This window comes from Natrix helvetica, assembly GCF_964273705.1.
Source record: "Natrix helvetica genome assembly, chromosome: 3".
NCBI lineage: Eukaryota > Metazoa > Chordata > Lepidosauria > Squamata > Natricidae > Natrix > Natrix helvetica.
In genome coordinates this window covers 70,075,978-70,090,757 of record NC_138549.1, presented here as the reverse complement: position 1 = coordinate 70,090,757, position 14,780 = coordinate 70,075,978, and the positions used below count along the sequence as shown (strand labels likewise).

The 14,780-nt window shown below is 36.7% G+C and overlaps 1 protein-coding gene across 1 annotated transcript in view; it reads right to left on the bottom strand.

The window, feature by feature from the left end:
* PRG4 (proteoglycan 4) overlaps positions 1–14,035 on the bottom strand; it is a 33,735-nt gene extending 19,700 nt beyond the window's left edge. The window contains exons 1-6 of the mRNA XM_081948479.1: positions 13,942–14,035; positions 11,268–11,390; positions 9,503–9,619; positions 6,152–6,361; positions 2,463–2,588; positions 670–1,431 (exon numbers count right to left, since the gene is read on the bottom strand). Coding sequence (XP_081804605.1) covers positions 670–1,431; positions 2,463–2,588; positions 6,152–6,361; positions 9,503–9,619; positions 11,268–11,390; positions 13,942–14,014 — 1,411 coding nt within the window. The 5' untranslated portion in view covers positions 14,015–14,035. The remainder of the gene's footprint in view (positions 1–669; positions 1,432–2,462; positions 2,589–6,151; positions 6,362–9,502; positions 9,620–11,267; positions 11,391–13,941) is intronic.
* Between the last annotated feature and the right edge of the window lie 745 nt (positions 14,036–14,780).

The following is a 14,780-nucleotide window of genomic DNA, read 5'->3' as shown; positions in this document are numbered from 1 at the left end:
TAATAATTTCTTCTGTCACTGCAGAAGTTCTATCTAGATTATCATTTTTATCAATTCCATCTGGACCAGTTGTGTAGTCTGTATTTATTGGTTTCCTTGTTGTCTGTGTGACTGGAATATTTCTTTCTAGACTGTCATTTTTATGACTTTTCTTACTTTGACCAGTCTGTGTATTTGTGGTGTCTGTTGTTGTAGTGGTTCTCTCTGGATTGTCTCTTTTATCATGTTCATCAGAAGTTGTTGGTGTTGTGTCTGCTCTACTGCTTGTATGTTTACTATCTGTTGTTACAGTTTCTTTTCTTTCAGTAATTATATCTTTTGTATTAGTTTCATCCATTGCCGTACTTGTTTTCATTGTTGCTGTAACTTTGTCATATAAATTAGGTTCATTCTTATGATCTCTTGATATTGCTACAGTAGTAGTATCTCTGTTAGACATTCTTGTTATTGCTTTAAGTGAGGAAGACGTGGGGTTTGAAGAAATAGCATTTTCATGTTTCTTCATGGTTACCATAGTTTTAGTAGGCAATGATATCCTACTGGTTGTAGAAGCAGCAGTAGAGTGCATGCCTAATAGTTTTGTGGTTGTAATTTTGAAGAATGAAATAACATGCTCAGAATTGAGATTTGGGAAATAGTTAACATGATCACCCAGAGTTGTTGTAATACCTTTATTTCCTTGGGTTGTAAGCTCTGGAGTTGTCTGCTTTGTAGAAGTAGATGGCAGCTTCACAGTAGTTGTGGTAGAGGATGGTTTTGCGCTACTCATGGTGGATGGCTTGATTGTCGTGGTGATGGTGGTAGTAGTGGGTGGCTTCACAGTAGTTGTGGTAGAGGATGGTTTTGCGCTACTCATGGTGGATGGCTTGATTGTCGTGGTGATGGTGGTAGTAGTGGGTGGCAGTTTTGTTGTGATGGTTGGTGGTAGCTTTGTGGTAGTACTTGTGGTGGACGGCAGCTTTGTGGAGGTGGTAGTAGATGGAAGTGTGGTGCTGGTGCTGGTGGATGGCAACTTTGTTGTCATTATTGTGGTAGGTAATGACTTTATAGTAGCAGTAGCGGATGTCAACTTTGTTGTTGTTGTGGTTGCTGTGGAAGCCATTTTTTCCATTGTTGTAGCAGATGGCTGTGTTGTGGTTGTGGATGATGTAGATGGCTGTGTTGTGGTTGTGGTAGATGGCATCTTTGTTGTGCCTGTGGTGGATGGCATCTTTGTTGTGCCTGTGGTGGATGGCATCTTTGTTGTGCCTGTGGTGGATGGCATCTTTGTTGTGCCTGTGGTGGATGGCATCTTTGTTGTAGTGATATTTATAGTGGTTGTGGTAGCCTTTGTTGTTACTGCATTGCCTTCCCCACTACTATCATCCTCTGAAATAACTTTCACTGCTTTTGATGTTGAAGATTTTCTTCTCGATTTTGATGCTTCGTGAGCTTAAGCAAAAGAGAGGGGGGGGGAAGAGAAAGAAAATTAAATGTTCTATTTTTCATTCCCTGAAAAAAAGTTTCCCCTGCAAACTTTTAAACACAGTGCTTCAGGTCCCATAGATTTAAAACAATGAAAGGAATCACCAGATCTAAAAGCATTAGCAACACATTTTGCAGATTTATATTAAAATAATGCTAGCTGCATACTGATAAACAAACCAGCAGTTTGTGATATTTAGCAAAAACAATTCTGTATTTCAGAAGGGAAAGAAGAGGTGACGGAATGATTAGTTACTCATTGACACAATTCCTCTCATTGTATGATCCAATAAAAAAAAACTAAACTCAAAATACTTCAGAATATTATCCAAATATTTGAATGGGTTTATTCTTTTACCACACATTTTTGCAATTACTGTATATCAAGGGGGAGAGGGGGAAAACCTTTCATTTCTTTTTGCCTCAATCACTTGCCTCTGAAGTTAACTCTTTCTAAGGCTTCAAATATCATAAAACAACACATCGGTAACAGACTAGGCAAATTTGAGATTCTGTGACATCCTAGTATCAGCTTTGCTTCTTCCAGTTTTTTGACAATGTGATAGAAATTGTTTTACATGAAAATATGAAAGAGAAGTAAATGCTTTGACTTCTGGCTTGTAGCTTTCCAGATTGTACTAACATGTTTCCTCAAGGTTTTTTTTATACTTACTCTCTACTGGAAGATTAGCAAAAAGATCAGAAGATGTGATTAAAAATAAGTCAAGGTGATGGCTGAAACAGTGGAATCAAAGTTCGATCTGATTTTTTGAATGTGCATTGCATATGCAACACATGTAAGACACAAAAATTGCTCACATCATCATAGCCATTATATTGATTTTTTTGACTTTAACCTGAATACACCCTTAAAGATTAGGAACCATTATTTGAAAGTTTAAAAATTCAAATTCAAGATGGAAAAACATACATTACTTATATGCCTGCTTCGATGCAATCCTTATTCCTGGATGCTTAAAAATGATCAGAAGGCATACCTCTGTTTTTTTGTTCTTCTACTGCCTTATCATTATTTTTCCTTGTATCTCCAATTTCTCCTACTGAAGCTGTTGCTCTCCGAATCGATGAGGATTTTGAAGAAGTAGAAGACTGCTCAGAATGCTCTACAGTCATCAGAAAGACAAACATTCTAGAGATTATAGTTCTTGTTCACAGATGGAGTCCCCCTGGAAGGTGGCATACACAATTTGGGGATTTAGGTTGCACATGACACCTGCCCCCCTCCAAAGTTTTGGATATGGCCAACCAAAGCTTCTGATCCCACCGCTGTATTTTTAAGAAGAAGAAAAATACTTTAAAAAAAAAAGATTGTTCAGAGATCCTTCAACCCATCTTAAAGTTTGTGTTCAATGTTTCAGGTAGTTTCAATTTATGCCCAGTAACTGCAATCGTTCGAAGTTACAAAGAGCAGAAAAAGGAGACTTATGATCTATAAAGTTCCGTTAGTTGTGGCTCCTCCACAGTCAAGTGGCCAAACTTGGCAACATAGCCACAGTCACATGACTGCATTTTACGATGGTTTTGCTGAAAACTACCACTTCCAGTTTTTGGCAAAATCACACCAATAGCGTATAACATAAGGCCATCATGGCAAACAATGATAATTGGTAGATTCCATTATAGTCATATCATATGTGAACAACTACCTGTAGCCCATTCCTAAATTGGCTTCAGATTAGTTTATGCTGTTTAGCTGTAAAGCATGATTTGGGTCATGCTGAAATGCACTCAGGCTTTCTTTACCTCTCCTGCTCAATCCATAAATTTCTTCAAAGACTTTCTACAGAAATAGCATAACTGCTGATGAGCTTCTATTAGCACAAAAAATATTAAGCTCCATTAGTTATATAGCATGTGGCCAATATTTGAAAGCAGGAAGGTATGACTTTCATATCTTTTCAGAGTAGAAACTGAAGGATCCTAAAATCTGTCCTGAAGCTGACTCTTCATAAATATATAAATTGTATATTAGTTCAGATTTTAAATGTTGATATTCCAAATCAAAATTTTTAGATACCTGCTGGAATATTATAATTTCCTACCCAAGCAACACTTATAAACCAAAATTTCAAGATTTGTCTATAGGACTCAGAATGAAAAAAAAAAGTCATGAAAATATAGGTATATATTTCTTGGAGTATAAGATACTCCAAAGTATAAGACGCACCTAGGTTTTGGGAAAGAAAACAAGAAAAAAATCTGCCTCTGCCTCCCAGCAATTTGCCTCCTTGCAGCAAACAGCAAACAGCCTGTTTCAGTTTCAGCACAGCCTGATTAGCACAAGCAGATGATTGTCAGTTGGATTGGCCTCCTGATGATCAGCTGTTTCAGGCTGCAGAGATTGCCATAGCCTATTGCTGCCTCTGCGTGCCCCATTTTCAGCCTCCACATCCCATTTTTGGCCTCTGTGTGCCCTGTTTTCAGCCTCTGTGTGCTCCATTTTCTGCCCATTCTGGGTTGTGGGGATCAAAGGCAACAAACAGCTGATCATCGGGAGACTGATCCAACCAACAATCAGCTGCTTGTGCTAATCAGGCTGTGCTGAAGCTAAAACTGAAACAGGCTGTTTGCTGCAAGGAGGCAAATTGCTGAGAGGCAGATGTCAAAGGGTGGGAGCCGGCTGGTGGGCAGGGCAGAGGAGGGTTCCTCCCAGTCCTGTCCAGTACGCAAAAGAGGTAGTGAAAATCTGGCGTACCAGACTGGACTGGTAGTAATGGTGGCCACGCTCCCGAACCTACATAAGAAGCTTTTTTAAAAAGCCATTCTTCCCTGCTGGGTCAGGCAAGGGAAAAGAGGTTTTAAAAATTAAAAGAGAGAGGGGGGGAGAGGAGGAAGGAAGGGAAGGGAGAAATAAAAAGAAATAAAAAGAAGGAATCTCACTTTTTAACTGGGATTCATCAAAGTAGAAAAAATGCTGTTGCTTTAACTGAGCATGCTTGGCTGTGGAATTCTGGGAGTTAAAGTACACAAGTCTTAATGTCGCAAACTTTAAATTGAAACCTGCTTTAAATTGAAAAGCTCAATTTAAATTAAAAAGCTCAAAAGGAAGTTTGCAAAGTGACATTCAGCAGTTTGTTTCTGGGTCAACTGAACAGTAAATTGGATAAAAGGTAGGATTCTTATATGGTTCTATGTTTTTTTGAAGTTTGGGGGTTTGTGCAATATGGGGTTTTTGTTTTTAAAAGGGTTTGGCTCATTCCCTGCTTGTAAATGGAGCCAAACTTTCTATAGGCTCATTATGTCATTAGCTATCTGGCAGGCATGTGAAATGAGCTTTTCTGGGAGTAATATTTTATTTTTCTTGGGGGGGGGGGAGTTGGTTGCTTCCCACAGAGGGAAGGGAGGAAGAAAGAAAGAAAGAAAGAAAGAAAGAAAGAAAGAAAGAAAGAAAGAAAGAAAGAAAGACAGCACAGCAATTTAGGGCCAGAAGGCTACTCAGAGGTCATCTAGCCCAACCTCCTGCTGCAGCAGGAAACCTTAAATTGCCAGAAAGGAGTAGGAGTTTACTAGGACAAGGCTGCAGTGCAGAGTTAGGCAAAGATAGTCCTTGACTTATGACAATTGAGCCCAAAATTTTGGTTGCTAAGCAAGAGCGTTGTTAAGTGAGCATCACCACACTTTACCCAATCCATGACATCTCCTGTTGAGTGATATCAAGTTGGCCATGCCCACCCAGTCACATGACCACTAAGACACGCCCATAAAATAGGCCACACCCACAGAATAGGTAGTAAAAAATTTGAAACCCCTCCTGGGGCGGGGCTACATTTGTTGTATAAGGCATATCCAAATTTCACCCTCTTTTAAGGAGGAAAAATTGTGTCTTATATTCTGAAAAATATAGTAAGTATGTCTGCATAATTAAGATTTTCATCAGCATTTCTCTTTCCTCTCTTCCATCTTAAAACCAACTTCCAAAACAACTGTAATGAAATACAGTGTTTTCTGTGTGTATATACATATACATGGGTGCATATTTGTCACACTATTTGCTTTTAGATTAAACATTATTATGCAAAATGTAGAAATTGATAAGAAATAATAAAGAAATCAAATGCATAGAATAAAGAAAAACAAAGCAAACATAGTTACAATTGGTTTACATTAGGATCATTCACTATGCTTCATATTTTTCTGTAGCAAAATATTCTTGTTTTCATCCTATCAATCACCACTTCATATACTTCTGTTGTTCTTTAAATTTCTTACCACTCTCTTTTTGAGGCTCACAGCACTCTCAATGTTCTATTCTGGAGAATTAGGCCTTCTGCAACAATCTTGGGCAATGAGAGAACAAGGGGACACTTTCTGCTAAGGTCAAATGCAGTCCATGACAAAAAAAAAGGGACCTTCCCTGTTCTAAACTGCAGGTTGAGTAGGTAGATGCACCTGAACATTGCACACTTAAATTCCAAAGAAATATACAAGATGGAGAAGTATTTGGCTAACAGGCCAACCATGGCAATCAAGATTGCAAATTAGATTCAGTGGCAACCATTGAAAGGATGCATCATTGTGACTCTGAATTTTAAAAGTGTTTATCAATTCCAACTTTTGTTTTTTTCCCGAACCATGAGGTATATGCAAGGAAATTATATTTGAACGTGTGTATACATTGACCGCTAAAAACATTTATTGCTTCCACAAAAATTCAAGTAAGTTTTACCTTCCACAGTTTCATGAGACACCGTCCTGTGCTTCTTCTTCTTTAAAGACACAGGTTTGGGGTTAAGTTTGGGTGAACGTTTGGTTGTTGATTTTGGTTTGGAGGTTGTGGCTGGTGGCTTGGTTGTGGTAGTCTTTGCTGGAGAAATTGTTTTGGGGGTTGTTTTGGGGGTTCTTGAGGGAGGTCTAGTGATGGTGACAGTCACTGCTCCTGAACAGTCAAGCATAAACAGTAGATCTCAGTTGAAACAGTTCATGTATAACTTAGTTAGCTGATTTAAGTTTGTAAAGTTTGTATTTACTGTTTTAGACAAAAGGCTTGTTAAAAAGGGCAGACTTTTTTAAAAAAGTCTGCATTTCAGGTCTGACTTACCAAATTCTGCTCTCCTTCTACCATCTCAATATTTTTTTCAATATTTTTTTTATTTTTATTTTTCAAAACAAACACAACACATCCTTCTTTACATACTGTAGAAAGTGTATCAGTTGGTTACAAAAAGGCTTTCATGCATCTCTTCCACCGTCAACAAACATAATTCATATTAACTCAAGTATTTTAACTCAGATATTTTATACATGTTACCATCATCATACCTCCATTTTCATTTGACTATAATTGTTTAAATGTCCTTCATCATAAAATATACCAAGATTTAATACATAACCACATACTGGCATTTCATTTACTATTTCTAAAATCCTCCAATAACACTGAATCCTTATGTTGTATTCTAGCTAAACATCTATAATATTTAATAACAAAATTTTCTAATCCTTTCCAAATCACTGTTTACAATTTACATCCAGTTTCCTTATGTTGTACCTATACCTGTATATACGTTGTTATCATTATCCTCCTTTATTTAACTATATCCTGTATCATAGCATTCCCCCCCAATAATCAAGACTTAACTGTATCTAACTTAGTTCATTTAATTAACCTTTATATATAATCCAAAAGTATTTCTAATCTTCCTTTCATGGGTGCCATTCAATATTCATATCCCATTATTACTTATCATAACACTACACATTGTATACCTTATTATCATTATCAATTATTTATTTAACTATATCTATTGTCACTAAATTTCACTAAATTTCACTAGTTTTAAATTATACTCTTCCATCTACCGGTATCAACCTATATCTTTCCAGTAGCAAAATAGTCTCATATCTTCTGTCATTTGTGGTATCAGTCTTCTAATCATCTCCTTAAACAACTTTGTATGGACTCCTCTTAGCAACTCCTTGCTTATAAAATCTCTCTGTAATTTCGATGCCCTTCTTCTGTTTCCTTAATCAGCTTATCTTTGATTGTCAGTAGTGTTATCAATGATATTACTAATAAAAATTCTCTCTTTAAATCCATAAATTCTTGTGTTTTCCCTTCTTCTGTATCTTGCCATCTGGGGTAGATTTCCCTTCCAGTTAACTCCTCTTTCAGTATTCCACTCTTTCCATTTTCAGAGACAACCCAATCACCATAAATATCAGCAATTTTAATTTCTTTATATTCATTTTCCTCTTCGATTTTTAGGATTTTAACCTCCACTTTTCCCACTTGATAAACATCTTCAACTTCTTCATCATATTTTGCTGTTAGATGCACTAAGTCTTCCATCTTCTTCTCTATCTTCTCATGTGTGTTTGATAATTTCAGTATTTCTGAGAATATCTTTTGCAGACTTAAAACTTCTTTCTGCTGTTGAAATTGTGCCATTATCTCAAGCTAACAAGCACTGCTGCTCTAGCTTAGAAGGTTTTAACAAGATTAAGCATAGATTCACAATAACGTTTTATTTTCACCTTTCTCTGGTTAAAGATATACTTCAAAGGGACATCTGTATGCTTTTCTTCTTATCACTCTCTATAAACAAGCAGACCTTGAAGTGCCAAGCCAGGATAATCAGTGAGAAAAGTAAAAGTGTTTCATTTCCAATACACAAGCCTCCAGCCTCCGAGTAGCAGTGTTATTGTTGCAATGTTGCAATTTTGCAATTTTCTTTGTTTCTTTTTGTATCTTTTTGTATCTTTTTTGTATTTCAAGTTTAAAAAAAGTCCAATTCTTGAATGAGTTAGAAGAACACCCACAGTAATGAAAGAGGAGAATTTTAGTCCATAGGTTACAAAGAATAGTAAAAGAAAAAAAATGGAAGAAGAAAACTTAATCCATTCATTTTAAAAGGCTTGCATAAATTCTATCCATGAAGATAGCATTTAAAAAGTAAGATAACCCACTGTCTAAAACCATTCCAAATTTAATTCCGCTGCTTATTTCTTCTGTACCCCAATTTAAATTAATTTTAAGTTTTTTATAGGCAGTCTCTTTTAAAACGGTAAAAATTCCTCACCAGCTGGAAACACTTTCTCTTTCCGTATCCTTCCATTTTGGAGCTGCCCCGACTTCATCAGCCTAATGGCTGGATTTTTTGTCACCGGCTTGAAGAACTTCTCTTGGATCAATCAGGGACTTTGCGATGTCCCTGAGATCAGCAAGACATATTCTTCCTGTTCACTGTCTCTGTGGGACGGTTTAGGTCCGTTTGGACCACCCAGTGGCAAAAGTATCAACTGCGATCTCAGAGCGACATTGGCTCCTCCTCCTCTACCATCTCAATAATTTTTAAATTAAAGCTTAGTAGTAGGAATATTTTTATCTAAGAATAGAAACAGGTTTAAATTTAATTGCTGTATACACAAAATAAGAAAGGTTTGCTGTGATCGATGACCAACTTACAATATAACTTAAAATAATATTGCATAATAAAAACCTACTATAATATTTTACAGTCTAACAAATGACATATAGGAAAAAACAAGATTTTGGACTGGCAAACAAGTAATAGATATACTGTAGGTGGCAATCAGGCTCCTTATCTGGAATTCATTCAAGGAAAGGTTAAATCATCTGGCTTGCCATACTTCATGAAATGAGAAATTCCATATAGTCTAATCCACAAGGTCACAGCTTCTGAGAAACAAGCATGTTATTAGGAAACTGCTATACCTCTATGGAGTTAAACTCTTGAATCCTGTTAGAGTGACCAGTGATGTCTTGAAGCAGTAATATTTGCAAAAGAAGAACCTACAGTGTACCTGTGGTTAAAACCTCCATGATTCAAGAGACAGACCTATAATTTCAATAATTCATCTTATCTCTTTGCTAGATGTTCTTGTGACAAAATCTGGAACAAGCAATTTAAAGGCAGGCTATTTTTATTGAGGCTATACACATATGACTGGAATATATTTTTCTTTCATTCAATTGTATCTGATTCTTAGAAACTTCCTGGACAACTCTGCACTTTTCTTGGTGAGGTTTTCTGAAATCAAAGATTCCAAGACTTACCCGGACAAGCCTCTTTAAAGTCTGGACAGCACTTGCCAAATTTGTGACAATCTGGATCACAGTCACAGGGTCTGCCCCGGACATATCGGTCAGTACAGTGTCCTTTACATGACAGTTCTACATGGGATAATGGAGGAAGAATAGCATTCTTATCTTCAGAATTGCAAATATGTCTTCATTACATTACTACTATCAAGTTCCAATGTTGAAAATTAACACTTGTATAGAAGGATAGCTTATTTTTAACAATGGAAACATGATTATGAATCTACACATTGGTCCCTGCAAACTCACTCATTCATTGTTGCCACGTAGTTGTAAAAAAAAAAAGCCCCAAGTATAAACATTACACTTATTCATGACCTTGGAAAGTAATCACTAAAACATATTATTTAGATCAGGGGTGTCAAACTTAAGGCCTGTGGTCCAAATCTGGCCTTCAGGATGTTTAGATCTTGCCTGTGGAGTGCTTTAAAACTGGCCCATGAGGCATCCCTGGAAACAGCGAAGGACTGGCCCATGGTGCCTCTGTCAACGAAAATGGAGCTTGGGGAGGCCATGTGCGCCCCCCCTCCCCTGGTTCCGTTTTTACTGGCAGAGGGCTGCAGGAGGCCGTCATTGCCAAAAAGGAGCCTCAATGAGTGATGTCGAGCTGGCCACATTCATCTCCCCCCCCCCGCCCAAGGTCAAACATAGCCCTGAATTGGCCCTCAATGAAATCGAGTTTGACACTGATTTAGATTATACAACTACATGTTTGGGAAGTATCTTTATTTTCTGTCTTGCAATTGCAAAGTCCATATTATTTAGCAAACTTTTTATACCCTTTGGATTTTATGATGAAAGTTGCAGATAATGATCAAGGGCAACATGGCATATGTCTTTCTCCCTATCTAAGTCCATTCTTTTTTTTTTTTTCCTATTTGAATAGCAAGCAATTGTAGAACCTATCAGCAAGATAGTGTGATAAAGCTACTGGCTCTAAACCAAGCCATCATAAAGTTCCCAGTTACAAAATGAATGAGAGATGATAGGAGAACACCCACCAAGATTCTTCCCTATGTAATGCAGTCAAGAAGAAAAGGGGAGGGCTGGAGAAGATGCTTTTATTGACCTAACATTAGTTCATTTGGACATGATAGCCTGCCCAATAATACTGGGATCCATGTTGTATAATAGTCAACATATGAAGTTTTGAAAGGTCATGGTTAAATATGTGTGGATAGATTCCACTATACAATTTTCAGAAAGTGGATAATTCTCACTATGGTGAGAATGCTATTTGTGAACTATATCTTGTCTGCATGACATTTGCTCCTAGGTGATATGTTTTGCTTCCCTGAAGATTCCTGTACAGAAGCATATATACATTTCTGTATACGTATATGTTTCTATGTATGAGTCTTATACATTTTATATAGGAGTTATCCACAGTATATGAAATACTCATTATTCCCAGAGGAATTATTTCTTTTGTGCCAGAAGAACAAGTTCAGCAATCGCAAACATTCCCATTCTTAAAACATGGCATTGGATGGGTTGAATGAAATATAGTATAAAATAAATATGATAAACATCCAATTAACAATTACATCCAATGAATTCCCAGACATATAACAGTTAGTTATGCTCTATCACTCTGAGGAAAACTGTCACTATTTTTTATAGTTTGAGAAAGGCTAAATATACTGTATTCCCGAAGATCCCACAGATAAGTCATTATTTTAGTGGAGCAGAATGTTAAACAGGTTGCATGCAGACCTACCTGTCAGGCAGACCTGTTCATAATCAGCACAGCACTCCTGATAGAGTTGGCAGCTACTGTCACATTGACAGCCTGGATTCCTAGAATACCCTTCGGTACATCTCCCTGCACAGCTTGATACACCTAAAAGCAAACAGAATTGTCACACCAGATTGGTAGTTAAGGACAGAATGAATGGTAAAGCATGAGGAGACAGGAGGATCATTCCCTCTAGAAATACAAATCTTGATTCCCATCTGAAATCAAGCAGTATGTCTCAAATTCACTTATGTCACAAACAGAAATGTTTTTCCAAGTAGTAAGGTATGGGTTTTTGTGTGTGTGTGGGGGGTTCTTATCAATAATTTTTCCTATGTAAACAATGACAGAAGTGAAACCGCATAAGAACAGTTTTCTGTAGATTGCTATCCTATAACATAGTATTGTCCCAACCTGATGGCCTTAAAATGTACAGGGGAACTATTTCCATAACTGAAAACCAGAATAGCCAACAGCTCTTGCACAAATAAACGTATTTGAATTTGCTCAGTGATATTTTTTACTTAATAAAATATATTTACTTCTATTATTAAATAGTATAACACTAGAGATACGTTGAAGTTTTACTGTGATATTATAATATGTATTGGTCTGCTGTTTTTACATTTACTTTACATTTCTCATAGCAAAAGTAGTAGATTGGTCTTATAATTGCACAAAAGTAGTCCAGATGTATCCACAAGGAAGACGAAGAACAGGTAGCCGCAGCATTTTGTGGATCACTGGAGATAGATTAGTAAAGCTGCATGCCATCAGCATACTTATGATATCTCATCCCATGGTGTCAGATGACCTCAGCCAGCAGTTTTATGTAGATGTTGAAAAGATTTGGAGAGAGTATCAAGGCCCAAATGGTTGTGGGCTGGACCTCTGACTTCTATCAACACTGATTGGGACCAGCCTTGGAGAAAGAAGCCAAATAAGCACAATACTTCACCACCCAATTCTTAACTTTGCAGCTGGCCCAAAAGATGGTTGATGGTATTGAAAGTCATTGAGAGGTCAAGGAGACCAAAGATGGATACACTATCCCCATCCCTGTCTTGCAAGAGATCAACCACAAGTATGACCAATACCATTTCTCTCTCATAACCCATGAAACCTACTGAAAGGAGTTCAGGTAATCTGTGGCACCCAGGAGCTGCAACACAACCACTTTTTCCACAACTTTCCCTAGAAAAGGGGAGGTGGGAAATCGGATGAAAATTATCCAGACAGGTTGGGCTCAACAATGATTTCTTGAGGAAGGTGTGAAGAAAAAGTTCCTTAAATGGTGCCAGGAACATCCTTTCCTGCATTAATGCATTAATCACTGCCTGGACCCACCTACAGGTCACCGTCCAGGAGGCTTTCACCAACCAGTTGGGGCAAGGATCTAATAAGCAAGTAGTAGTGTTGATATCCGCAAGGATCCTGTCCACTTCCTGAGGTCTAGCTAGTTCAAACCACTCCCAGATAATCAGACAAGTCCATTCCCTAGCCATCTCCACTGGACCTGCTCCATGCTTGGCCTCAAACTGAGATTGGATCTGAGCAATTTTTTCCATCAGGTGTTTGACAAATTATTCTGCACGGCCCTGTAAGTGATTATCCAAGCCCTTTTCCTACGGAGGACTGGGTGACCTCGAACAGATGCAATAAGATTGCAGAAATAAGGATGCTTTGCCACTCTTATTGCCACGAGGTAGGCTTTAGCTGTGGCTCTGATTCATATCTAGTTGAACTTGTTCTTAATTTTCCTCCAACAGCAATCTAGCTGTCCTTTGGACCCTTCCAGCACTGTTGTTGTACAGTTACATTGCATCTCTAACTAGAATTGAGCTTTGTCTCTGTATGTGTGTATGACAGCTTACCCTCTTTGAAGTTCTTTAAAGTCGATTACACAGAATTAAGGAAACTCTTCTCATTCCAACTGCATTTCTAGTACCTCTCTTTAGCACGCTGTTAATATGTTTAAAATAATAGACCATATAATAGAAAACTTTGTTCAGGACAGATATCAAAGATTTTGAACAAAAACCAGTGTGAGAAATGCATTAGGCTTTCATTTGAAAACAAACTTATTTTATAGTTTTGAACCAATAAGGGAGCCAAAACATAGAAAACCTTCAAACTTTTCTCCTCCTTAAATTGTATAATATAATGCATTAAAGTATACCTATTTTTAAAAGTATATTAGGCAAACATTTGTATGCATACAAATGCATAACATTAGTGCAAAATTTGAGCACATCAGGCAAAAATGCAAACAAATGTGAGAATGTCTTGAGAAATATGCACAACATACACAATAGGGCAAAGTTTTAAAAGAAAATCTCTCAAATGAGAATGCCAATTGGATGAACAAAAATGAAGCAATTAGTAATCCAGATTAGCAGATTAGCAAACTTTAAAATCCTTATGGTGAGTCCTTCCTACCATTTTAGGAGAAGGAAAATTAATTACCGAGGGTGGGGGAAAACTTTTGGGTGACATCTCTCTGGGTAACATAAATACAAGTACTAGTGTAAGATTTCCTGTGTGTGCTCTTTTCCCCCTCTATATTCCTTTTTCTTTTTTCTCTCTTAAACTATAGCCTGAGCTGCCATTCTCAAGCCATTCTAAAATGCTGTTGTTGCTTGACATTTTACAGTACCTTGTGAAGAAACTTGCTGCATTAAGGACAGTGAAAATAAAAGTAGGATGATCTGGTATATATTCCATGCCATGATAACTTTTAATGTGCACTTCTTTCCTTTAAATAATAAAATATTATTTATTAGAATATGAATAATGAATTTATAATGACTAAAGTTTTTCAGAACGTTACTTTTATGCACAAAGACATGTATATTTCATTAAGTGTTGAAGAACACTTTTTAAAAACTATAATGGTGTGTGTATATACATATAGACATACGTTTGTGTGTGTGTGTGTGTACACACACACACACACACATATAAATATATATATATATGTATCTATATCAACATACACACAGACACACACAAACACACACACAGTTATACACACACACTATTCATCATGTCAATTTAAATTTAATATTATACCATTAATTTGACATTCTTATCAATTACATTATATATTAGAATTTTTTTCATATTAACTGAGCATGAACAATACATTTAACAACATAGTCAAGACGACTATGGAAAGCAAGTATTTTATGGACACATTTGTCTTTCACTCTATGAAATAGAAAATAAATAAAATGGATAATATATCAAACTCATAAATTCTGCTCCCTTTCACCTTGAAAAAATAAAATTGACTAAAAAAAGAGATTTCTTAAATTAATTTTTAGATATATCCTAACCAAAAATATATGTGCACTCCATTTAAAAACTTTCAAGTCCAAACACTATTAAAAATTAATTTTATTTCTGAATGTCATCTAAAAATATAGCAAATCCTTTAAACCAAGGTCTAGCTACAGAAATTTGGATTATTCTACTTACCGTTCAATGGTCAAT